We start from the raw sequence: 26,692 nt of genomic DNA on the forward strand, positions 1-26,692 counted from the left end.
TACACCCCCCACAATGCATTGCGTTTTCAACATGGCGTCTCACATTGCCGCTTGACTTCTGTCAACAAGCGCAAAACACAGCTAAAGGTAAACAGGACAGCTTGGTGAGGTTGACTAATAATATTACAGGCAGGAGGATGAAACCGTTGTTGGCAGCATTAAAACGAATCCGTAAACCAGCCGTCTACACCGGTCACCAGCGATGTCGGAGCTCCTGTGCCAGCAGCGGCCTGTTGACGTTACCTGTCCGAGATGAGGCTCTCATCGTCGGGTCAAGCCGGGAGCTTGTGCAGAGACTCGGCTCCCAGGTGGAGGTGAGGACGGGCTTCATCACTGAGGAGGAAGAGGGGGCTTTTCTGGGAGAGCTGGAGCCAGGCCTGAAGAAGAAACGCTATGAATTCGACCACTGGGACGATGTAAGTTATGTTAAGAAGTAGGTTACAGGGTTGATAGTCGAAACGGGTCTCTCTCGCACGTGAACATACAATGTGCATGTGACGTTGCAACGCACACCTGCGTTTACAGATTTTACGATTCATTAAGCCCAGTTAGTACCCCGGCCAATATATGCTACTTATACGAGTTAAAGGACCACTTCCACTTTGCAGCCCGGATCGCTATCACAGATGGGCCTTCTCTTACACATGTCTTATAGGGCTGCTCCTTCTTAGTCGATTAGTCAACTAATCGGTCGTTTTGGTCTTAGTCAACTTAGATTTCTGTAGTCGATTAGTCATGTTTTATGCCTTTTTCATGCTGAATGACTTATTTCCAAGAAACGTACGAGCACATCTCTGGTAAACATAAGAATTAAAGTGGTGCTTTTGCATGACTCTTTGCCGAGAAAACTCAGATTTACAGATCTGTCGATTAAATCAACTAATTGATTAGTCGATACAATTGAATGAGTGTTAGTCGACTAAGAATTTCTTCAATCGAGAACAGCCCTAGTCTTTACTATATATCATATAGGAAGGCATTTTCTGGCCAAATTTCACCTGTGGATGCAAGAAAATCTTTGTATTGTCCCCTTATATTTTTTGGTTACACAAATCCCTTAACAAAAATCCCGTTTCGAGAGTTCTGGCTCATATAGGCAGAAATAATAAACACGTCATGTCACAAAATCAAAAAAATAAGCAATGCATTAGACTTACTCTGTACAACCACAGGCTGTGGAATTATTTCTGAGCATCATTTCAATGATTTCTCAATTCATTTACTGCAAAGTTAGAGCACAAATGTATTTGAGATGACAGTGACACATGTGAGTTGTGGGTTGCAGTAGCTCATTCTGTAGAGAGTTGGGCTGGGAACCGGAAGGTCGCTGATTCAGGTCCCCATACGGACCAAAGTATGGTGGTGGACTGGTAGCTGGAGAGGTGCCAGTTCACCTCCTGGGCACTGCCAAGGTGCTCTTGAGCAAGGCACCGAACCCCCAACTGCTCGGGGCGCCTTTCCATGGGCAGCTCCCTCACTCTGACGGCTCTCCATTAGTGCATGTATAGGTACTGAGCATGTGTGTGTAAGTCAGGCCTGTGTGTAATGTGTGTCATAACAACAGAGTGAAAACGTTGTAATTTCCCCTTGCAGGATTAATAAAAGTATATATTATTATTATTATTCACTTTCCCCAAATTCAGGCTATTCACGGGTACAGAGAGACTGAGCGTGCGAGGTGGGGGGCAAAGTGTGAAGAGGTCTTGAATCGTGTCCGATCAGTAGCGTTTCCTGAGGGTAGTCCTCTCCTCGGGCCTGTGCACATTCTAGATCTGGACAAGACTGGCTACATCAAGCCTCACATTGACAGTGTCAAGGTAGGTTTTTTCCTTGTTTTTTCTGCATTCAGACAAAGAAAACTGACAATCACAAATGTTAGTTTCCAACACAGACAATATCAGATTCCTCAGCACTGTATACATTGGTAAGACCTGGGCTGTTATCCAAGGTGTGTTCTCTCCGTCTTTTTGAAGTTCTGTGGTAGCACTATTGCTGGGTTGAGTCTCCTGTCAGACAGTATCATGCGCTTGGTGAAGGAGGATGCCACCAACGAATGGCTGGACCTGCTGCTGCCCCGGCGCTCCCTCTACATACTGAGGTTCAGTATATGCTGCACATCATTTCATCATGACGTGTGCTGTAGTTGTATCATACTCCGTAGGATACCCAGCATCTTACAGTGCAGTAATGTAATTATAATTTCATCCTGTTCTCCTCACACCCATACAGGGACCAGGCCAGATTTAACTTCACTCACCAGATCCTGAAAGACGACGAGTCTGTGTTCAATGGACAGAGAGTGCCTCGGCTGCGTCGTATCTCTGTCATCTGTCGGAACCTTCCGATGTAAAACCCACTTCCACTCAGCTTGGATATGAATGTCCAGGCCATTATTTAGCAGTTGAGGAGTTGATCAGCGATGGCTGATTTAAATAAACAGCAGGTTTCTACACAATCTTCAACAACAACTGTGCCGTCTTGGCTGTAGTTTGAACATCATTTCAATAACTGCTCACTTCTGCAAAGGATGTTAGCTTTAAATGTATAAAATATCTGTTTATTTATACGTTTGTTGGTTCAACATTAAAAGGCAGGGAGGGTCCTTTGATTCTGAATCATGTTTTTATGTATTATCATCACTTTGGTGTGTTCCTCTACTTCTGTATAATACAGAGACCCTTGTGAATAATTTGCAAATAAAATGACAGAGAACTTGGCTTACTTCATCCTATTCTTTATAGGTAGACGGGAGCTTTTTTTCATTTTTCTTCCATGTGCCCAACATACAGTATCTCAAGCTGCAGGACAACTAGAATCTTTACTTTTGCTTTTTGCCCTAACCACATACGGCACATGCACATATACATGTTTATAAAGTTAAGTCTGATATACATTATGACCAGTAGATGGTAGCATCTCATCTCCTACATGAATCAAAAAGAGGCGTGAGAGGAGTCTCAAATTACCTCACACACCGAAACCCTGCTCATCACTCCAAAGAGGGGGAACAAGCTGAACAAGTAAAACGACAAATACTATACAAAGGATTGATGCACTTATTAGCAGGGACTGCCTACTGGTAGGCAACACAGGTTAGGCAAACGCTCAAGGTACATCCACACTAACTTCAGCCCTTTAACACAAAGGTAAGGACTTTTATGTTACTTGTATTTTTCAGCTTAGAGTCCTCATTTTTGTCAATGTGATATCTAAGTTTGTGTATTAATTTGGTTTACCTATTTTTTTTTTTTAAGAGCACATACATGTAGCACATGTATGTTGATTAGATTTATTTGAATCATTAAACCTATTTTCTGTGTAATTTGTAACTCGAAGGAGCCAGCACACCTATAGAAGATGGGGTCAGAGATCAAAGTAGGGCCAATGCGTGTCCTGGTGACTGGTGGATCTGGGTTGGTGGGCAAAGCCATTGAGCATGTGGTGCAGCAGGAAGGTGGGAAACTGGAGGGAGAAGAATGGATCTTCCTCTCTTCCAAGGATGCTGATCTTGTGTAAGTTGCTTTAATTGTACTCCTTTACCCAATTGTGCCTACAAAAAAATGGGTCTATAATTGATGCGCTCCAACACAAACACCAGAGTACAAGAATTCAAACAGGCACCCTCAGGTTACAATGTCCTTTTTTTTCAAGCCTGTATATTTTTCCCAATCTCTATCCAATTTAAATAAATGTGGTGTTACAACACAAACAGAGACGTTGGTCAGACCAGGGCTGTGTTCGAGAAGTATCGACCCACTCATGTCATCCACCTGGCTGCAAAAGTTGGAGGACTCTATCTACACATGAGGGAGAATCTGCACTTTTTGGTGAGATAATGAATGATCCACCAAAGCTGCAACATAAATATTTATTTTGACTCATATATACTTGTAAGTAAGTGGGGTTAATGGAAACATATCTACATTGTCTTTAAACTGCAATGGCCAGTCTGTGACAGTCTGAAACCTTTACAGAGAAACAACCTCAAAATCAATGACAACGTCCTACAAACAGCCCACGAGATGGGTGTCACCAGGGTCGTGTCTTGCCTGTCCAGTTGCATCTTCCCTGACAAAACCACATACCCTATCGATGAGACCATGGTAAGCTTTTTAAAAGAAAATTATTTTAAATTTTAAAACATGTTTACTCAGTGTGGGTCATCTGAACACACTACCTATATACTTAGTCATTTTTTAGGTTGCTTTTCAATGCAGATATTTTGTTAAAAGTGGTATTGTCTTATTAAAAATAAATACATTGACAAAAAATGATCTTGCATTGATTGGCTCAAACCCTGACAGCAATTATCAGGTACAATGCTGCTACAGAGCCAAGAAATTAAGTGCAAATATTATTACTTTGACAAAGGGCATCAATTTAACTATCTCTACTGTAATGCCCCACTCTCATAGATACACAACGGATCACCCCATAGCTCCAATTTTGGATACTCGCATGCTAAAAGGATGATTGATGTTCAGAACAGGTAAGCAGCTGTGCAGTGCAAACAGGGGTGTGGTGTAGACACATGAATATATGCCTTCGTCCTCAACAAAGGGTTGTGTGCGCTTGATTTGGCAAATAGTTTCTATTTGTCTTTAGTAGCTTTTATTTAATTTATGGCTGGGCCTTTATGCCATAATACAATCCACTGCTCTGTGACTGTTAAAACATCTATAATTGAATGTAATACACTGAGCCAAGTGTTATGTCAGCCACTTAAGACCAGTTCAATGTGTGAATGTAACAAAGCACAATGGGTTCTAGGAGGGATCAAGTTTCTAGTTAAAGATGCCATGACCTGAAAACTTTACCGATGTTTACTGTTGTAGGTGGGAAGTTGAACGAGAGAAACGTGTCGTGACACCTCCAAACACTACTGGGTGGGGGGGGAACACACATGAAAGCCTGCAGAAAAGTGTCAATCTGTGATACAGTATGTCTGATCGTTACTCTGTTTGTGTGTCTGTGTGTTGACAGGGCATACTTTCAGCAGTATGGTCATCATTACACAGCGGTCATCCCGACCAATGTGTTTGGTCCCTATGACAACTTCAACATAGAAAATGGTCACGTGCTGTCTGCACTAATGAACAAGACATACAAGGCCAAAAGTGAGACATAAAAGTGATTAACTCAGACACACACATATTGCAAGCAGTGAATAACACATGCATTATGCATTATGCAATACCCAGCTAATAGAGTCTATTTTCTCATGTCTCTCTCACAGAGGAAGGAACTGCTGTGAATGTCTGTGGCTCTGGAGCTCCTAGGAGACAGTTCATCTACTCTCTGGTATGAGTATCAATACAGATTGCCCAAATATATTACTGTATAGGTATGCGCTTGTATGAAAATGTCATTGCATACCGTAACTATCTCTGCCAAATGCATGTCCGACTGTATTAAGATAAAGCGAACATGATGCCATTCTTACATGTCAGCTAAGAAAACCTAGTCCCATTGTCTGTGTTTACTTTCAGGATGTGGGTCGTCTAATCATTTGGGCCCTGAGAGAATATGAAGAAATTGAACCTATTATCCTCTCTGGTGAGTACAGTGCTTTGCTCACCTTTAGCAAGCATTATAATGTAGAGATGTTCCGATACCAGTATCGGTATCGGCTCCGATACTGCCTAAAACGCTGGTATCGGTATCGGGAAGTACTGGAGTTTATAAAGCCCTAAAGAAAATCTACGTTAAAGTAGTTTATTTATGTTCTTTTTCCGTTATAACTGACGGTCAAACTGCATCATAAAAGAAAGTTCTACGGCATTCATTGTTTGTATTTGTTCATGTTTCACAAAGTGTTTAACCTGAGCCAGACAGACAACAAAGATAGAAATAATATCACATCCATACAGGGATAGTAGTATACAATTGTTAAAACATAATAAAATATATGACACACTGGTATCGGATCGGTACTCGGTATCGGCAGATATGCAAATTTAGGTATGAGAATCGGTATCGGGAAGTAAAAAATGGTATCGGGCCATCTCTATTATAATGCGCTTCAGGGTGTCTTTGTGATTGTGTTATATGCCAAAGAAAATGGGGAAAGTTATTGCTTCAAAACAGCGGTGTGGGACACAGTCACTGCATGCACAGTTCACTCATTCCCTTTTTACTGTGGATTTCAGTGGGTGAAGAAGATGAAATCTCAATCAAAGAGGCCATGGACTTGATTACAAAGGCTCTGGACTTCAAAGGCAAAATACATGTATCCTTTCAACACTGCCCAGTTTATCGCATTAAGAAGCGTGTGCATCTATGGTTTTACTTCTGGGACGCTTTTGTGCCGTAGAGATCAACAGTAAACTGTTAAACGTATTTCCTACTGGTAAGAGGTTCTTTACAAAAGCTCCATAAGGAGTTACTGTCTTGAAACCAAACATGTAATTGGATATTGCCAAAATTATGAGGTTAAGTCTCTTTTTTTAAGCAATTCAATCGTTCCTGAGCAACCACTTTCAGGAAGGCTGTGGTTTTCCAAATAAAATTGATTTTAATTCAAATGTTACTATGCTGCATGTAGCCAGTTAAGCACAAAGGCAAAATCCGGTCTCCCCTTGACCCCTAACATCAGTTTGACACCACCATGTCAGATGGACAGATGAAGAAGACAGCCAGCAATGCCAAACTAAGACGCTACCTTCCCGACTTCCCCTTCACACCTCTTGAAGAAGGTCAGCGTTCACTGTACTTTTTAAAAAAAATTATTATGAAATATTGTTGTTGCTTTAGCCCTTTTCCATTTTAATGTGCCATAGTCTCAACTATATGGTAGTTACAGTAATTTAAAGTTTCCTATAAAATACTTAGTTTGATCTTATAGTGCTGCGTACATGATAGCGCAGAAGAAGAGGTTATTTTTGCCTTGGTGCAAGATTAGTCTCCTTTTCAACAAACAAATGAGAGCTTTGAATGAATATTTACATGCACCCTCAGCCTGATGAAGTTGACTCTCCCCTCCCCCCCCCCTTCTCTCTTCTTCTAGCTATAAAGATGACTTGCGACTGGTTCGTAGCCAACTATGACATTGCCCGGACATGAGGTGACCAAACACTGAGCTGAAACACACTATTCTTTGGTTTTGGTGTAAAGCAAGTTACAATATTGGTTTATACAGTGCCACATTAAACGATGCTTAACATATTATATAGTGTATGTGTCTATATCTTTTAATTTCTAAGGAGTTTCACATTAAAGTATTATTTGATGGTCGTTTTAGCAACACTTATCTTAAATATCAAATGAAGCCGTTGATAATTTGGAATAATTTAGAAAGAGTCTAAGAAATAAGGACCATAATCTAATAATCAAATAGTAATAGAAACAAGGGACTCATCATCCCAAACAGCCCCATAGTAATCCCTCCCTCATATGCAAATAAGGACTATCTCAAAGTACATACAAATGGCTGTGAACTGAACACCACCCTTCCAAAAGTGCTCATACACAATTATACACACAACAGGATGTACTGCAGCCCGCAGGGTAATAAAAGTGTCAGTTGCACCTTGAGAGCAAACAAAAAAAAGAAAGAAAAAGAAATCGGTCTACAAACCTTACTTCATATTTGCAGATTATCGAGATTTCGAACCCTATTTTAGTTTTCTATATGAAGCATCTTTACCAAAAACTTGTTTCTGTATTACATTTCCATACACTGGTGTTGATAAAGTCAGTGTTAAATAGTTGGGACAGCTGTTTACAGATACATGTGCCAATGTGGACATGGACTGGAAATTGAAGGTAATTTAACTTGAACCTCAACGGCTTTATCGGCCTATCACCAACAGTGGCAACCGAGGGAAAACAACAAGGCACTTCTGAACTTGTTCAGACATTCCTGATGATTCACCTAAGGTCATTATACTCAGATCTTCCAGTACACTTTGGCTGCACCCATGCACTGCAGCAGTTTGTTAGTCTCTTATGCAATGTCATGCTACCACATTTATTTTCAGAGTTTTAGTGTTAATCGTTGGATTATTTTTAATACACATATGGAGTGTGAACAGTTTGATTATATTTCACATTTTACTGTTTTCTCTATCTTAAAGACTAGACTGAAATATTAGAGCAGATGCATATAAATGAGGTTGTGGGCAGGGATCAGCCTCTGTGTCTGGCCCCGACACCTTCTTTGCGTTTCCTCAACCATCAATTCTGGTAATCTGCATATAAACATGGTGTTCCATCCACTATCGTGTTGAGTGTGTGGTTATGTCAAAATGTATATGTCTTTATGCTGCAACATGTAGTACATGTACACTGGAAAGCTGGTTAGTAAGTAAAAAAAATAGATTTGTCTCTGCAAAGCTTAAAAAACTGATTTCTTCCAAACTTTATATTTACTGGGCTTTTTATTTTTGACTCTGCTATATTCACTTTATTTCATTATTATTTCATATGTCATCCTGATCTGTTAGATGTTAAATGATTGTATCATGTTGTTTTGTTCTAAGACTGTCGTATTACTGGTTTGTCTACTTCTGACAGGGAACGTTTTGTTCTTTGGTAGGGTGGTGCGCAGGGAGTTTTTGCTTAAACAAATTAGTTACAGTGTGCCAATGCTGAAACACAAATGTCAGATACTTGCTGAGTTAACCCGTGTGGCTCTCTGAATTGTAAAAGCTGTATAGTTACAGATTGATGTTTACCCGAGGTAATGACAGTAAAAACGAAAGACGTTAACCAAAGAAAAGTGCTGTGGAAAACAACGGTAATGAAATACCACCTACCACTCTTGTGATTGTCCTGTGTTACACTCTGGTTTTATCCATCATTTCTACTGCACATTAATTCATAGGTGCGTTTTGGGCGTAACATGCAATAAACCAATCAGAGTGTCATCTCCCATTCCCTTTAAAAGCCAGGCACGTTTGTACCTTGGCGCATTGCTATTATGATGGCGGATTTGCACCGTAATATTTTTATTTGTAATCTTTTGCATGTTTGTGTGCTGCTGCGCTTCCGTGTGTGTGTGTGTGTGTAACAAGCATAGTGTGTGCGCACTGTGCATAAGCCAAGGCGCATTTTACTAATTTGCTGTTAAAATAACAATGAAATGCTGCGCTATTGACTTTAGACCAGGTTTTTGTTGGTCACTGGCGCGATCACTTCCCGTTGCCTCAAGATAGCAATACACCAAGAATGCACCTGAACACACCTCCCTGTAAGACCAGCACGCCAATGGGCGCAGGTGCATTTGCTATTTAAACGACGCGGGCGCTGGACGGGAAACTGACAACTGTGTTGGGCTTTGCGCTGCGCCAGGTGCAAGATAGGGCCCAGAGTGTGATTGGATAATGTGGTTTAAATAAAATTGGCCTTCATTTTGTAAACTGTTTGATTATTGTAATGATGATTTGGTCTTACAATTCAGTTTATCATAATAAATGATCAGAGTATTTTCAACCTATGATACTAAGCATTGCTGTGTTTGCAACCTGCAGTATAGGGCAAACAGAAAAGAAAAGAAAAATCACCTGTCAAAACCATGCAACAGTGGTAATCAGGCCATGTTTCATATAAAGTGAATAAAGTGTGAACTTGCTAGGATTACATTTCATGTGTGTTGTTTTGATTGCACTTCACGGTACAGTTCTGTTGTAATGTGTCACTATTTACCCAAAGGGTGTAACAGGGAAATGATTATGTCCTGGTAGCTTCCACTTTTAACAAAATATTTGTATTTAAGGTCCATCTACTAACCCCTAAATCCCCCTGAATTTAGGCTTGAAACAACTAAAAAGTGACTAAGTCTGACTAATAAGTAAGTTTGTTTTGTTGCTAAAAAGTTCAGAAGAACTACACGGAATAAAAAATAAAATAGAAAAAAGTTTACCATGGTCTCATCGATAGGGTATGTGGTTTTGTCAGGGACGATGCAACTGGACAGGCAAGACACGACCCTGGTGACACCCATCTCGTGGGCTGTTTGTAGGACGTTGTCATTGATTTTGAGGTTGTCCCTCTGTAAAGGTGTCAGACTGTCGCAGACTGGCCATTACAGTTTAAAGACTGTATATATATATTTCTAATTAATTTAATTAAAATAGTTTTTGAAACCAAATATACTAAGTGTATATGAGGGATAGGGTACAAAGCCTTACACAGCCACAGATTTTAAATTTTATTAGAAAAAAAAAAAACAATTCTACCTCAGAAAAACTTTTTTTCATACATTAAGTTCTAGGTTCAAATGTTCACACATGTAGAGAAACTATAGAAATCCAGTTGTTTTTCACTCAACAGTAACAAGGCTTCTATTATTTAATGGGAGATTTCAGGGCATGAAAAACAAATGCAGGATGCTTAACAAAATACTTTTTCATAAATGCCACCTGTGGTGATGACAGTTTCGACTTCAGATCCTGTGGCGTGTCACAGGACAAATGGTTTTAAAAACACCTTCTCGGTGGGGTGGGGGGGTGAAGAGGTTCATTTCAGCCCTTCCGTCTCCCTTCTCCATCCTTTCCAACCCCGCCGCTCCGTACCTCTCGTCCGCCGGTTACTCCGTGAGGTAGAAGTGCATTTTATCGTTTACGTTCTTGCGCTCCGGATTGAGCCGCTTCAGGATCTGTGCCAGCACGTTGACAGTCTGCTCACTGCTCAACCCTGTGCGCTTGGTCTGGAACTTCTTCAGCAGGTCTTTGGTGGTCATCGGTTTACGGATCAGGTAACGCCGGACCGCTTCCTCCGTTAGCTGCACATCACTGTGGAGTAGACAAAAAGAACACAGTTTCTACCCTGTTAACAAACCTGTTTCCTTTAGGATTTTCTTTTTTAGCAGGTCTGTCCGAACAACAACTGGATGCGTCCAATAACCTCTGAATAGTTCTACTTGTTGTTAAATTGCAATGTGAGCAGCAGCCACAAGACTAGTGCATTATGTCGGCAGGATAATTTAAAAGGCAACCGCGACTACATTTTTTGTACCGCCCCTATTTCTGATACCGTGGTGGCAGACATTTTGCCGTGGTGGGCCGCCACTACAAAATCAACATAGAGGAAACACTGCAAACAGCCAGTTAATGCCGACCTTACGCCAAAACGACTTCTCAAAGCGATTCCACTGTCGCAGATCAAACGTTCGATATTATCGGAAGTTTGAAGTCTTGGTAGTGAAGATACATTGCGTGAACATTGTCAACAACCAATGGCTGCGCTCCCTCCAGCACCAAACTGGGAGCAGCAAACCAGGTAAAGCCAGTGTTGTGTATGGTATCTATAGCGCAGCACCGCGCTAAACGCTAAAGAGGGAAAGTTGCACATTTTCAACCCTTCTGAAGCGTGTCATCCAACGGGAGATTTACCAGCGGATACACCCGGGACCTCCGGGTAATGCGGCCATTCATCTGCACGTACGGCACAACAGAAAATCTGCAAACTTTCCCTTAAGTTACCGGCTAACACTAGCGGTAGCTAGCTAGCTTGGTTACCTTCTTCAAAACAAATCTTGCAATGTGTGACCCTGCAAGATCTTTACATATTAGGACTTTAACGTTAGATGTGAGATGATTGTCTTTGGATGTAAGATGGAGTCAGACTGTAGTCTTTTCAAAGTCTGTTCAAAGTCTAACAGTGTATGGTAGGCGTAAACTATATTTTATATTTACCACTTTCCCAAGACCTTCAGAATAATCAAATAATTTAATATTTCTTGGAGGTAGTGTTCATTTTGTCACCCATTTTTAATTTAGTCTTAGTCTTGTGCCAAATGTCCTTGTTAGTTTTAGTCATATTAGTCATTCACATATCCTTTTTTGTTAGTCAACTTTTAGTCTGCTAAAAGTCTCGTCATTTTAGTCTAGTTTTAGTCAAAAGAGAACTTAATATATCTTAGTCAAGTTTTAGTCAAAACATTTTAGTCTTTTTTTTTTTAAATAAATAATTTCTGAGATTTATGATAACCATTTCAGTCAAATTGTGTTTCACACATCTCAAATATTGGTTAAATGTCAATTACGTGACAAAGGTAATGGTGGGATTTTCCCGATATTTTTTGTCCGCAGTGCTTCCCGTCATTTATAATGACACATTCAGACTTTTTGTCAATATCATTGTACGTAAAATGCGACCAAATATCGAGCCTCTTCCTTCTACCTAGGATGTCGTCGGCGCTCGGCGCTCTGGGAGAAATCTCTGGTGTTCGCTACTGTCTATGGGTGTTGTGTTCTTGCTCCATGCGGTTTCGTGTTGCAGCAACAGCGCAAACTCATTCGGAATATTTTGAAGGCGTAACAGCTGAATAGTCGATCTCATGATGAAAAAGTAGAGACGATTGTAGACGAAAAGGAAGAGAGATTTTATCTTAGTTTTTATTTTATGCAAAACGTTTTAGTCTCGTCTTTTTTCGTCAACAATAATGCATGTTAATTTAGTCTTAGTCAGCGTTTTTGGACATTGGTGCAGTCTCGTCAAAAAGGTCGTTGACGAACATATTTAGTCTTGTCTTGTCTGACGAAATTAACACTACTTTGAGGCATAAAGGAAGACCGGTAACAGTCAAGTACCTTGAGCTAGGGGTGGATTTGCCTGATGGGGGTTGAGGCGTACTCTTCCCAGAGGGAACAGGGCTCTGACTGCTGGGCTCCATCTTCAGTCTTTTGGCAGCGGGTGAGTCAGTGCTAGGACCCGGAGTCGGCCTCTTACCTGCGAGAAAGAGAGATTTTGTTGAATTGGAGGAATGATGCAAGTCTTCAGTTTCAGAGTAGTTTCCCATGAATACGTTAAGTATGTCATGGGTCTTATTTAATTATAATTTTGGTGTGTGGGCAAACACCTTGCTCTAGCTTGCTGGCAGCAGCACGGAGTGTATTGGAGGTGGAGGCGGAGTCTATGGATGGTGTCCCGGGGCGACTGCCAGTCCTGGAGCTGCCTGCAGAGCCGCGTCCTCCACGTTTAGGAGGCGTGCGCTTTTTCTGAGAGAGGGGGAAATTAGACATTAAATGAGAAAAAAAAAAAAAAAAAAAAAAAAAGAAAAACGGTACAAAAATGTAAATACAGAACCTTTCACATTCAACCCCAAAATTAGTAAGTATGACATCTGCTTAGGGCTGTGCAATTAATCGAAATTTAATCGTGATTATGATTTTGGCTCCCAATGATCACAAAAACAGAATAATCGAGAAAAACAATTATTTAGCTCATTACGTTTTACAAGTAAACTCTTATTTTCTCTTGTGTTCTGAAAAAAATAAAGTTTAAATAGGAAAAGTATTAAGGCAAATTTCACAGTTGTATGTGTTTTTTACTGTTGATTTATTTAACTTCTTCCACTGTTTTTTAAGTTCAATAATTGCAACATCTTTCCAGAAGTCAACGAGTAATCGTGATAAATTATTGTGGTTTCAATATTGACCGAAATAATCGTGATTATACTGTTTTCCATAATCGAGCAGCCCTACATGTGCTGGTGTACAGAATTTGCTATACAGTAATTTAACATTTATAATTTTACTAGAACTGTGATGGACACATTATTGACTCTTAGTAACCGATCATCATGTTACTTATGATCAAGTGGAAGGTGATGATGCCAAAAAAATAAATAAAAAAATAAAATAAAAATGGTACCATGAACAGAGCAGAGGCCGTCTCTCCCTCGATGTCACTGTCGTCGGAGCTTTCCGACTCGCCGCTGCTGTCTGCGACACACAAGACCATACGGCTCAACACAACGTCACTCGTCTTCATGCATCAAGCAGAAGGGAGTGTCGTTAAAAATGATCGAGACCTCCGTAAAGTATGCATTTAGTCAAACCCTCCTCCGTCTCTGTGAGGTCTGTACCTTTTTTCTTCTTCTTTTCCGTTTGGACCGGGGTTTTCTTTCCTTCCTCTTCTTCCTCCTCCTCTTTTGCTTCCTCTTCATTCTGTTTCTCCTCCTCACTCTCTTCCTCACTTTCAGACGCCTCATCGATCCCTATACAGGACAAACATTTGGAAGGAAAACCGAAGGAATACCAATCATTCATCCAGTAAAGCCAATGGGCCAAAAACACTGAAATGCACTAAAATACATGTTTGCTGACAATTTAAGTACATTGAGTGAATATTCTCATTATACACATGAAATCCCTACCAGCCAAACTTATAGTCCAGTGATCAAGCTCTTTGTTTTAGTGTGTACTTTCAACATGCATCAAGTTATCGCTGTAGGGCTGGGCAATATGGAGAAAATCAAATATCACAATATTTTTGACTAAATACCTCGATATCGCTACTGCAACGATATTGTAGTGTTGACTATTGGTGTTTTCACAAAATAGTTACACAATGAGATTTTTGATAAATAATCAGTAATATGGATATAATGACTGAATGGGTAAAGGCAAATAATAGAACAGTTACAACAGTCTGGTGCGTTCAGAACATTACATCACTCTACTGTAATGCAGCCTTTAAAAACCAGGAAAAGACAACAAATCTAAGACGATCTCTAGTCTCATATCACGATATCGATATAAAATCTATATATTGCCCTGCTCTACATCGCCGTCTTCTTTTCTATATTCAGTAATTAATAGATCAGTAGTGTTCAACGGCACGAGGTCTGACCTTTGGGGTGGTGCTCTCCTTTGCTGGGCTTTCCCTTTTCGAGCTCTTCATCTGAACTGCTTTTGAAAAACAGAAGTACACGCTAGTCAAAGAAGAAACACAACCAGCAAGAACACTGATGTTGTTTGTGTGCCACGACGCGATGGATCTGACCTGCTTTCATCGGACATGTAATCCACCTCTAGACCCTCGTAGTCACCGTCATCGCTGTCCTCCAAGGCCTCTTTGTCACTGCTTTTTCTCTTCTTCTTGGCTTTTCCTTTCCCTGTGGCTTTTTTCGCCTTTGTCTTGCCCTCTCCATCTGTCAGGGGGGTGGAAAAAAAGAAAACCACACAATGACAGAGGGAAGGGAAATGTGGATAAGGTATGGCAGAATAAACACAGAATACTGTAAATCCTGTTTTTAGTGGCTGTCTTGAATCCCATCCCGTTTCTTTCTTCTTACCGTCCCCCATGCTGCTGTCACTGTCGTCGCTGCTCATCTCCAGGTCCTCTTCCAGGTCGTGAATGCGCAGGTCGCCCCCTCTCCCACCCCCCTTCTTTTTCTTCTTCCCCGACTTCTCGTTCTCATCATCATCATCATCGCCACCGCGCTCCTGCTCCCGGAAACGTCTCTGAAGCATGATGCTGAAGTGATTCACCACCTTGTTTCTTCTGTAAAACGAGGGGAATTTCTGATATTCATAGTGCGTTCCATTTGTACTCGGAAGTCGGATTTTCCGAGGTCAAAAGGCGGAAACACGCCCCGCTGACCTCGGACTGAACTCCGAGTACCCCGAGCTCAGAATCCAACATGGATGCATCAACAGTTGTGAAAGCTGTAGTAACATACAGTTAGAAGCACTTGTCTCATTGGTGTCTCACTAAATCAGTCGTACACACAGTCCTGTCCAACTTCTACCTGTGGACATACGTTGTTACGCTGTTTGTATGCACAAAAAAAACAGCATAATGCCATACCAATAAACTGGTATGGCTAACAATGGCTAACCTGGCTAGAGCTAACCCCACAATGAAGAATCTGATTTGTAAATGGAGCACATTCAACGCGGGTGTGACGTCATTCCCAGCTCCGGCTTTCGAATTCCACGGTAAATGGACGGACTAAGTGTTTGACAAACTTGCACCAGTTGTATATATATTTTCTTCTTTACTACATACAACCATCCCTCCCTGTTCCTCCCCTCTCTTACCTGCCCCACTCCTCCTCAGCCTCCTCAGCAGTGAGAGTTCGGTGCTTGGCCTGCGGTGTAAAGTTGTACCAGCCGTGGACAGGGAAAGCCTCGAAGGCTCCATCGGGACACTGTGTAAAGATGTAGTAGGATGCATTTTCTGTAACACCGCCCTTCTTCAGACCTTTGAACCTGTACACAGACCGAGGGAGAGAATAGCTGTATTGTATATCTGTCCAATTGGAGTTCTCTGTTGCACGACAAAAACTACTTTTGAACGTACACGTGTTCCATCAAAACAAGTTCCGTTACGAGGCTATTTGGCAGCGGCACCGAGGCCCGGCGCGGCGCTTAGCCAGCCCAAGACGATTGTGATTGGTTTAAAGAAATGCCAATAAACCAGAGCACGTTTTTCTCCCATCCGGGAATGCCGTGTGGACTAGCCAGACCCTCATATGCAGTGCTGTGGAGTAGGGTCTGGCAATGCCAGACTAGGCCTGCATATACAGTCTCATGGAGATAATTTGACAACATAATTATTTCTTTATTTTTATTTTATAAATGTAGGTATTGTGAACTGACTTAAAAAAAAAAAAAAAAAAAACAGTACAAAGAACACATTTTAGCCATTCAAGGGCTTTTAAAACATAACTTTATCTTTCCTGCCTAAAATCCAGATTCCAAGTAGTTGGCTGAGAGATTCGTGCAATTAATAGCTCATATACAAAAACATGTCAGTTTCAGCTACTTAATAAATAGATGTGCGTTCCTCCGGACCTAACAGGTTCAAAGAGAGATCTGTTGGTTAAAATGAGAGGGAATCAGAAGGGAAAGTAAAGAGTTTTTCTGCCCACCTCTTGCCGGCCTTGCCATTGACCTTAAGAATCCAGGGCTGGTCCTCCACTTTGAACTCACGTGTCACAATACCATATTTCTTCCGCCGTGCTTCCTCACGCTGCTTTTTGCCAAACTCACTGCCAGCCGCGCCATCCGCTGACTCTTCCTCCCCATATATCCGCCGAGCACTCATGTCTCTTTCCATACGAGCCTGGGGAGGGAGATGTTTAAAACTGTAAAACTGAAAGATGGTAATATGGCTGCTAATTTAAGTTACTCATCTTAGATTTCAGAACATCTGTATTCTTGTATCTCCCCATGTGTTCTTTCTAGGGTAACTAGGCTGCGTGGCGTGAGCGTGTCAGCTGCGTGGCATGTCCGTTTTTATTTCAGCTCCCATGTTAGCAGGTTAAAGCTTGCACACCGCCGGCGTGACACGCACGTCTCAGGTGCGCCGAAAACGCATGCGTGCTAGAAATAGAACCAACGCCTATTTTTCACAGGACACGCAAGCGTGAAGGAAGTGTTTCCAGGCAAAATAGAATAGGAAAAGATGTTTATGTCATTTTGACACGAATACATATTAATAAATGACATTTTGATGTTTGAAAGTCTCTAGGTTTTGACATAATGCAGATATAAATGTCATTTAAAAAAATTATAATAATTATCGATTTTCAAATTTTGCACCGGTCAACACAGAACGAAATATTCTGTAGCCTATTTTGCCGTCAATACTGCCGACGTTGTCTTTGCTGTAATCAAATCAGTATATATTAATGTTTAACATGAAGTATACTACTGCTAGCAGCGGCGCCACGTCAGACACGCATCTGGTGTGCAAAGACATAGAAAAATCCACGCAACAGAAACGCCACTCTCACGCCACGCAGCCAGTGTGTAGCCGGCGTTACACTGCTTGTCATTTCTCTCCCAGTACTGACTCTGTGCCCCACCTAGCAGGGAGTGCTGCTAAAACTGTCATGTATCTTCAAATCCTGACATGAAGCCCACCTGTGTCCAAGTTGAACAGTTGACTCGGTCTCCTGAATTGAAAGCCATGATGTTGTACTTCTTACTGGTGTTTCTATGGGACAGACAAACAGAAATGCAAACAAATAGTAATTATCGTAACCTGCTAAAAGTTGCCAGATCATAACTAATTAAATGCAAATGCAGATACACAAATACATACCTATTAACACCTACAGTATAAGCATTTCATCAAGCAGTCCAATAAATAGATTTCTACTTGTAAAGGCACATTTCAGCATCCACATCAGGGCAAAGGGCTTCAATAAAGGTTAGTACATACTGCACAGATACAACCATTTCATGTACAGTCACACATAAACTGCAAGTGAAGTTTTGGAGTAGGTAATCAATACATTTTTATGCAAATGTTTGCAAAAAAAAAGTAGTTCTGAAAGCCTTGTTTTATTATCACTTCTTTTCGCAAACCCAAGTGAACACTGATGTGCGTTGTGCACATCAGTGTTCACTTGGGTTCCCTGCAAGAAACTGCCAGATCGACAGACACAGCGAGAAGGCTTGTCCAGACATTTTTCTGTGGATCTTTGCACGTCAGTCCATGTTACTCACTTGGGGACTCGCACTGTGTATTCTGTGGCTGAGGAACTGCTGCCCCCCTGTGAAGTAAACAGAGTCAGGTTTTATTTTAGAGGGCATTGTGTCAGCAGCAATTTGTTTTATTCCATCTGTAATGAAATTTGAATTATATGGTATGCAGTAGCAGTACCCAACAGATCATGTAATCATCCTTTAAACTGAGATAACGTTAATAACAAAAGGCTATGAAGTAGGGCTGGGCGATATGGAGAAAATCAGATATCACGATATCCTTGACCAAATAGACCTACCTCGATATCGATATTGCAGCGATATTGTAGGGTTGACAATTGGTGCTCTAACAAAATATCGTCACACTTAGATTTTAGATAAATAATCATCAGTAATGTGGATATAATGTCTAAGTGGGGAAAAGGCAAATAATAGAACAGTAAGAACAGTCTGGTGAGTTAAGAAAAGTACATCACTTTACTGTAATGCAGCTTTTAAAACCAGGAAAAGACTACACTTATGTCATATCACGATATCCAAAATCTAAGACATATCTAGTCTCTTATCACCATATCGATATAATATCGATATATTGCCCAGCCCTACTATGAAGGTTATGCACTTACAGCTACCTACAAGTTAGCTTGTTATGAGATAACAGCAGTGCACACGCCGTGATGAGACTTCACTGGCAGGGATACAAGGGAGACTTTGTGTTCATTTGCACTTTAGAGGAGAGTGAAAACTTACCAGAGAAGTCATGGTTGGTCGTCTCTCTGGATTTACTACACATCAGCAGCTGCTTCAGACTAGTTGGGTACACTACTAAAAAGAAGAGTTTCGTAAATTAACCAGGTTACAATGAAAATCAAAAGCCAAGTGGCCGCAGCGCTTATTCATCACTATTTTGTTGACAAGTGGAAATGTTTGTGAGCTACACTGAGCGAGCCGACCACGACTAATTAAACGTAATCCCCATTAGGGTTAGCCAGCGTCACATGAATAATACAAAAGTGAAAAACAACACAGAACTTGATAACGTCCTACACTGAGCGGTAGTTTTTCTAAAGGTTTTGTAACGTTTAACCGTTAACGTTAGCGCCTGATGCTATTATAAACAGCATCAACACGCTTAGCACGCCGTGTTAGCTGTTGTCCATTGGCGATAGCTAACGTTAACCGTATACTACAGCTTCAAACTCACGTGGCGTGTATGTGAAATGAAAGGGACACGCATATAAATAAATCAAGACATTAAACACATAATATCTGCATCTGGTTTACCCGGTACGCGCGTAGGTACTCCTATTGTACTTGTCCCGGTCTTATAAATAGGCGACAGGAAACGTAGACTAGAAAATGTTGGTTCCTGGTAGCCATCTCCATTCATCTTTTCTTTGTTTAGCTCATGGGGGCTCTGTACCCCATAGACAGTTAAAGAAAGTCTGTACCACAGGAAAAACACCATCATTGTGAACACTATATCAATGAAGATGCCAATTTCATAACAATGTAGCTAGTGATCTATTCTATATGAAAGTAATTAACCGGAAATGATAATGACTATATGGTGATGTCTCTAGCAGAGGCCACTGTTAAACTTTTTTTCCCAATAAATTCACTGAGAACATTTGCAGGGAGGCTACATACAAAATAAGACACATCCACACAAAAACAAATTAAATAAATAAACAAATCATACCCCAGGGAGTCTACAAAGTCCAGCAAGGCTAATCCATTGCATCAACTACAGTTGGAAGAGTTCCAACATTCAGTCATGTGAGGTCATATTGCCTATATCTATTTGCACAGCCTTCCGAGCTTACAGTTGTTTGAGTCCAAATATTCATTGACTTCACACTTTTAAACACAGGAAAGAAGGGTTTAGAGCCCCCACACTTATATTTGTGGATGGGATATTTAGCAAGCTGAAATAAAAGATTTATTATAAAATAGTCTACATTTCTTCCTTGTCTGTCTTAAACTCAACCACCCAAAAGAAAATAGAAATCTGTAATAAAATAAGTTTGGATAAACTCAAGGACATCTAACCAGAATTGCTCTGTGTAGGAACATTTTTAAAACAAATGGGAACTGTTTTCATCTGACAGAAAGAGCATTCAAATTCAATATTTTGTTTACATGTCTTAAGTAGGCTTTTTACACTTTGCTGGGTAGAATCTTCTCTCACTTTATTAGCAGGCCTAAGCACATATTTGAAAGGCAAAGACCAAACTTGTTTCCAAGGCACATGCTCTATTAAACAGTTCGAATATGGGATTATATAAGGCATAGTAACAATCTCTTTTTGAAATAAACATTTCATTTTTGGAAGTATGGGTGCAGATACAACAGATTTTGTCCTCATTTGCAAATATTGCAAATGTCACAGCCATCTGAGCTTGTACCATCCTTCTTCCTTGTTTTTGTTTAGTCTATTTTTAGGCAGGCTTTGTTTTTTGGTTGTTTTTTAGGCAATGTATGAAAAATGTTCATCACTTGTTAGGTAGTAAGCTTGAGGGTTTGGACCTCTTTCTTGTCCGACCTCTCTCTTTTTTCGGAATAGTGATATGTGTGCAGAAGACACTTTTTCTACTTCTGTGGCAGCATCAGCAAGGGGAACAAACACCTCTCCTTCACTTCTCCCAGTGCCACTTCCCCTAATCCAATCAGGGATCTCTGGCGACTCCTGCTGTTCATGCTCCAGTTCCAGCTCCAATTTCCCCATTAGAATGACTTAAATGGCTGTCCCAGTTTGCCAATAACACAGTAAACTGGGATAGCGTCACAATTTTCTTAAAATTAAAAAAAGAAGAAGACTGATATTAAGGTAATTTTTATAAATTCTGTTTCACCATTATATGCCATAAACAATATATAACAATTACAAAGCATGCATCAGGGGGTCCCAACATATTACACAAGCATTACATAACAACAGAGGAGTGAAAGAAAATAAAATAAAAATTCAAATAAAAATACAATTACAAAAAGCAAAAAAACAACAACAAAAACGATAACTACAGTCAAATATAAACATTGACTATAAACAGTAGGCATTAGGATTGACTGCATCCTTAATATCAATGGCAGTTTATCTAAAAGTGAGCAGAAACCAAGTATTGAAATTGATTTTGTTTTAACAAATAAGAGAGACCAAGACCAAAACATCTGCTTATAAAAGGCTACAATGCCATTACATCAGGCTGATTCAAATGGCGGCCCATGGGCCACACTGGCCCGGAAGCAATTCACCCCCAATGTGGCCCAGCCCGGGTCTTAACAGTCCCAACCAGAAAAGCAGAAAAAACGAGAAAAACATGTTTAACGAGCCCACCGATAGTCTTACAGAAATTCCCACAGGAGTAGCGGTTCTTTGGCCTAGTCTGCAGTAGGCCATGGTAAGAAAACAGCAGGAGTCCTGTGCTATAACCACCCATCAAACAGTGGGTATAACCTGGAAAAAAACAAACATGTCTTTTTCAACCCTGAAGCAAAATTGACAATGAAAACCGTCAGTTTAACCCTGCTTGGACCATAGACTATAAATAGTCAATGGTTTGGACTGAAAAATACTTGCCAAATCCAAAAGTCTAACAGATGTGTTTAGTTTGCAATTATGTGTCGCACTATTTAAATATTACAATATACAGAAACACCGGTTGTTCCGAAAAACTTTAACAATCAAGGGATCACAAGAGAGGGCTCCAAAAGTTCAGAGTAGGATTAAAATCTTACAGAGCTGTAAGATGATGCGATCATGTAGGCTACAGCCCGAGAGAGAGAGCCACAGCAAGCCAAGCTTTTCACACACAAACGCAATAAAAAGCATTAAAATCATAATGCTGCCTGCTACTTAAAATCTCTGTTAAAGTGATTACAGAGATCGAACAACCCAGGCTGCAGCCATAACCGACTTAACTAAATAGAGGTGAGGAGGAAAGGGACTTTTGAGAAATTGCTATGACATGCAATAAAAGGGTCACAGATGGAGGCAGCTGAAACCACTTTTCAGCACCTTGCTACCATGCTAATTTTACTTTTCTGTTTTTATTAGAGGGAGTGCCTCATTTTGGTCACTTTATTTTTAAAGTTATCACTGGAAATTTTAGAATGTTGCCATTTTTCCACTGATGTTGATTTTATGAATTTAGCTTGTTGCAGGCCTCTGTGACCACAGGAGGTCCCTCCTCGGTAAAGACCATCGCTAAGCTCTTATTTCTGCCCTGAGGTTCGAGGAGCGAGCATCGAGGAGCTATAAACGAGGATACACGAGAGCAGCCTTCCCGGAAGCTGTGCAGCTGTGACGCTTCAGAGGAAGAACGTCTCATCCCTCTAAAATATTTGCTCGTTGCCTCTCTCCTCCGATGATTTCTCTCGTCTCTCCCGTGCCTCCTCAGTGGGAGCGACTAAGATGCAAGGAAGAAAGACAAGTGGAGGAGTCGAGGAGGCAATTTAAAGGGATACTTCACCGATTTAACATTAAGCTTTGTATCAGTAGAAACACAGTAGTATTTTCGAATGAGCGTGCTTCCCTCCCTCATGTCCCCCTGAGACTAGAGATCTCTGTATTGTGGGTCTGGAAAAAATCTTTTTGCCCAGACGCAATGGACTACAGCCAGTAGTAGGAGCTACTTCCGCATGTTTTCAACCCGTCTTTACACAAAGTTTTCCAAAGCTAAACGAGCGTCAGCCATCTTTGTGTTTTGACATGTTTCGTATGTCGTTTTTATATAATGTTGTTTTTATATTTTAAATGTGTAACACCACTTGAGCCATGGTGAAACGTTGTTTCGTGTATATTGTTGAAATGACAATAAAACACACTTGAGTTGAGTTGATCGTCTCACTGTTTGTCTGTCTGTAAACGGTAGGCATGGCTTGGGAGTAGACTCTAAAGCAGCGAAGCAAGTGCATTCTGGGATTTGGTGTCTTTCAACCACATGAGCCAAAAACACATTTTCTGGCTTGTCTCGGCCTAGAAGCCACCAATTTCTAAAATGTTTTCACATTGCTACTACATAAGTGACCCAATTTAAAGATATATTCATCTATCTAATGGTGAAATATCTCTTTAAGCAACATGAGAAGCATCTCTTGATCTTCATCCATATAGCCTATAGCGTCAAGGCAGACTCATTAAAAAACAAAACGGTCTCCTAAGCCGGACCAGGGAGAATGAATGCGTGTGCATGAGCAGTGATTGACACACAGTTAGACACCCTCCCTGGCTCTGATTGGTGCATCTGAACAGGGAGTTGTGGTTTTTTTGCAAATCACATTACAGGCTGTAGGTGGTGCCAGAGGAGCCGGACCTTTTATTATTTTTAAATTACCTGCTTCAAGTAGTTCTACGTGAACATAGGGTCAGTTTCAGCAAATATGACAGAAAGTTAGATTTAGAAATCTTACCTTCTGCACCTTTAAAGATAACTTTAGCTGTGTGTCCATACATGTTTATTTCTATGTGCGCATCTTAGGAGTTCTTTGTTAGTCTCCACTCCAATCATGGCAGTAGGCGAGCAATCAATAACATAACTATGACCACCGGAGGGCAGTAAACACTTATGAATCTAAACTCACTCAGGTCAAGTCTACCACAGTTTCAAGGCAGACTCAAGTCACACAACTCACATTTTTTTGCTTAATTTTTTTAAAGTCAGAATTCTGAGAATAAAGTCAGAATTCTGAGATTAAAGTGAGAATTCTGAATTCTTTTTCTTCCAGACTTTATTCACAGAAATATATATATATTCATATATGGCCCTAATCCTCTTATTGTCCATACATGCTCATGTCCATTAATATTTACAGTCTATGGTATTATCACACTAATACTGAGTTGTATGTATTTAAATTCATATTGATTGTAGTGCTATTACTGTATCACTTAATTGAATTGTAGTGCTGCAGTTCTTCACTGTAACCTCTAGAGGGCAGTGAACACTCATGATTGTTAATATACAGGTCAAACGTCAACTCCACCTAACATCAAGGTAATACAAAATAAATGAATGCATAAATAAAATGAAACAATCTAAAGAGACAATGCTGTTTCTATTATTCTGTACACCTGCACCACCATGCATATTGAGGTCTTTTGAAAACAAAGTTTAGCCTGCATTATTATTATCAAAAATCTCTTTAGAAATGTTTGTCAGACTTTTAAATCTTCATGTGATTTGCTAAAAGTCAAGAAATACCTGTCGATAACTTACAATTGAAATGAGCAGTTTGAAATATATTTCCCCATGTTTACTTGTCAGATTGCCTTTCTGTGTCTTTTGGTAATATCCTGTAGCTTGTGATAAAACGTTGCTGCTTAATTAATGAATTAGTTCATTCTGAATATAATTTACACAACGGTGATAGCCATTGATCTTTTCTTAATAATGCTTTCAAGACATTATCTATTTGATATCATTCCTTCTTTGTGTTTAAACCTTGATCTTACTGCATTATTTAAATGTTGACAATACTGGGCAAGCAAGCTGCTGCCATCAAAACATCAGTCCTATTTTCTCCAGTTGTATTTGCAGGGATTTGTTAGTTATTTACATACAGCCTGGATGCACAACCATTTTACAGTTTTACAAGACAAATTGACTTGACAGGTGACGCACTCATTCTCTCCTGAGGAGTTTCACTCTGTAAACTATGACACATTTATACATTTTCAGACACATTTACACTCACTGAGAAATGGTGACTTTGATAAAGAATCATGATCAGTTAGTCTGAAGCCCAACAACATTGTGTTTTGAAAGAATTTCCATAATCACAAATTTTACATTTTATCTTTATAATTTGATTTGACAAATGTCAATTTATAGGCTAAAATAAAAAAGTAAGTCTTTATGATGTCATTTGTCATTAGTATAATAAAACACCTCTTTTTGAACATTTTGCTTTTAATTGACAAACGTAAATAAATACATAAATCTGATAGATGAATACCAGGTAAACCTCCTGATAATGATCACAGAGCTAAGCTAACATAACCACCACAGCAATACTAATTTGAATACAATACAAAAAGAAGAAAAAAATAACCACAAAAATGTATATAATTACAATAAGACTAAAAATCACAGAATTAAGAAGCTAAAACATTTTTACCATGGACACCTGGATTGAATGAAGAATGGCTGACACTTTGGACTAATACATATTCTGGACAAAAGGCCAAAATGTATCATTACTACACTCATTTTCTCAACCTCTCCATAAAAGTTTTTATTTCTTTTTCACTTTGCAAAGCTCAGTAGCTCTTTTTTCTGTTGAAACGGATTGCAATGTATGTTTTTAATCAAACTACAATATGGTCTTAATACTTTTTAGTATGTGCAGAATATTGTTTGGGGTGATCCTCTTACTACTAAGCAGATGGGGAATTTTCAGAGTAATGTAAATGTGTTACAGTATGCCTCTCAGAGCTTGGCTCCCTCCTCGTGTCTTGATGCGAGCTGTGTTACACTTAAGCTTTTCCATCACACGTAAGTGATTTGCATTGGTTTTTGCATTGGTGCCAAACCTTGTAAAAACAGTTTTTGGATGATGTGCAAATTTCCAAAATGTGCGTATACATAGCTTTAACAGTGTAGATTGATGTTATGTGGAGTCTGATCTGCCATGATGAACTGCTGTGCCCTTGCACTTCTCCTGGGTGAGTTATTCATGTTTTATTTAGTGAATAAAGTGTGAAAATGATTTATTACTCTAAATTAGACCAGAGAACATTTAGAGATTGTATACTTTCACAGAGTATGACCCATTGAGCTGGCACAATTACTTTTAAAGCTGCATTCGGATTCAGAACTGCATCCAGAGTGACGGACAATATGTGATTTCTATGTTTTAACCGAATACAACAATGTTATAAAATACAATCAAGTTTTAAAAAGAATACTGTACATTGTATGGCTATATATGAGCCACAAGTTAAATTGTACGGTATATTGTAACAAATGCTGTTATACAGTAATTTAGGCTTTTACATGCCTTAATCATGAGCACCAATTCAGCACTTAGCTCATTTCTATAATAGGCTTGCATATAAATCTCACACAATTTCTTTTATTTAATATTTTGTTTGAATTATGTGACCTTTAAAGAAGTCATTGAAACAATAACTGTTCTTTGTCTTTTTGGTTTATAGGTTCCCTCTTTGCCCTTGGCCATTGTGTTTTTCCTCCTGGTATGAATGACGTTCACTTGAAAACATGAGATACAGATTCTGGTTTTAGGTGAAATAATTAGTGTTTGTCATTATTAACAAACCGTATGTTTTGCTGTTCCATGCAGGTTCTTGTGATAGTTACACGAATATAAATGATACATGGCGGAACTACTTGTTTTCATCAACGTCGATGCCCGGCTCCCCAAAGGATGATGCACTTCTTACTTCAAAGTGGTTGCGCTTCACAGGGATTGGTGGAGACAGAATTATAGCAAACTGCCTTGCAACCAACAATCGTGGTGGTGGCTACTACACCGTTTATTTTGGATTTTCATATCCAACAAAT

The 26,692-nt window shown here is 39.9% G+C and overlaps 3 protein-coding genes across 6 annotated transcripts; 2 read left to right on the forward strand and 1 right to left on the reverse strand.

Moving 5' to 3' along the window:
• On the forward strand, positions 1 to 2,721 carry alkbh7 (alkB homolog 7). The gene is made up of 4 exons (XM_039825864.1): positions 1 to 416; positions 1,644 to 1,817; positions 1,974 to 2,098; positions 2,230 to 2,721. Exons 1-4 carry the CDS (start codon positions 138 to 140, stop codon positions 2,348 to 2,350), a joined length of 699 nt encoding a protein of 232 aa, XP_039681798.1. The 5' UTR covers positions 1 to 137; the 3' UTR covers positions 2,351 to 2,721.
• A 280-nt stretch (positions 2,722 to 3,001) lies between these two features.
• LOC120575195 (GDP-L-fucose synthase-like) lies at positions 3,002 to 7,167 on the forward strand. Its single transcript, XM_039825863.1, has 11 exons — positions 3,002 to 3,146; positions 3,337 to 3,512; positions 3,713 to 3,827; positions 3,975 to 4,103; positions 4,416 to 4,489; positions 4,984 to 5,117; positions 5,237 to 5,301; positions 5,490 to 5,556; positions 6,150 to 6,229; positions 6,596 to 6,695; positions 7,007 to 7,167. The coding sequence occupies exons 2-11, from the start codon at positions 3,358 to 3,360 to the stop codon at positions 7,060 to 7,062; spliced, it is 975 nt and encodes a 324-aa protein (XP_039681797.1). The 5' UTR covers positions 3,002 to 3,146; positions 3,337 to 3,357; the 3' UTR covers positions 7,063 to 7,167.
• Positions 7,168 to 10,272: 3,105 nt separating this feature from the next.
• gtf2f1 (general transcription factor IIF, polypeptide 1) lies at positions 10,273 to 19,572 on the reverse strand. Of its 4 annotated transcripts, none has more exons than XM_039825976.1 (14): positions 19,452 to 19,572; positions 18,918 to 18,992; positions 18,189 to 18,235; positions 17,601 to 17,673; positions 16,604 to 16,797; positions 15,771 to 15,941; positions 15,023 to 15,231; positions 14,731 to 14,878; positions 14,578 to 14,633; positions 13,811 to 13,942; positions 13,597 to 13,667; positions 12,803 to 12,941; positions 12,534 to 12,672; positions 10,273 to 10,733 (listed from the first exon to the last, which is right to left on the reverse strand). In XM_039825976.1, exons 2-14 carry the CDS (start codon positions 18,927 to 18,929, stop codon positions 10,529 to 10,531), a joined length of 1,596 nt encoding a protein of 531 aa, XP_039681910.1. In that variant the 5' UTR covers positions 18,930 to 18,992; positions 19,452 to 19,572; the 3' UTR covers positions 10,273 to 10,528. The 4 variants fall into 4 exon arrangements, with proteins under 4 accessions (XP_039681910.1, XP_039681907.1, XP_039681909.1 ...); XM_039825973.1 differs by having other exon boundaries at positions 14,578 to 14,636; XM_039825975.1 differs by having other exon boundaries at positions 14,578 to 14,636; positions 18,918 to 18,989; positions 19,452 to 19,518.
• Positions 19,573 to 26,692: the final 7,120 nt, after the last annotated feature.

This window comes from Perca fluviatilis, chromosome 15, assembly GCF_010015445.1.
Source record: "Perca fluviatilis chromosome 15, GENO_Pfluv_1.0, whole genome shotgun sequence".
NCBI classification, from domain to species: Eukaryota; Metazoa; Chordata; class Actinopteri; order Perciformes; family Percidae; genus Perca; species Perca fluviatilis.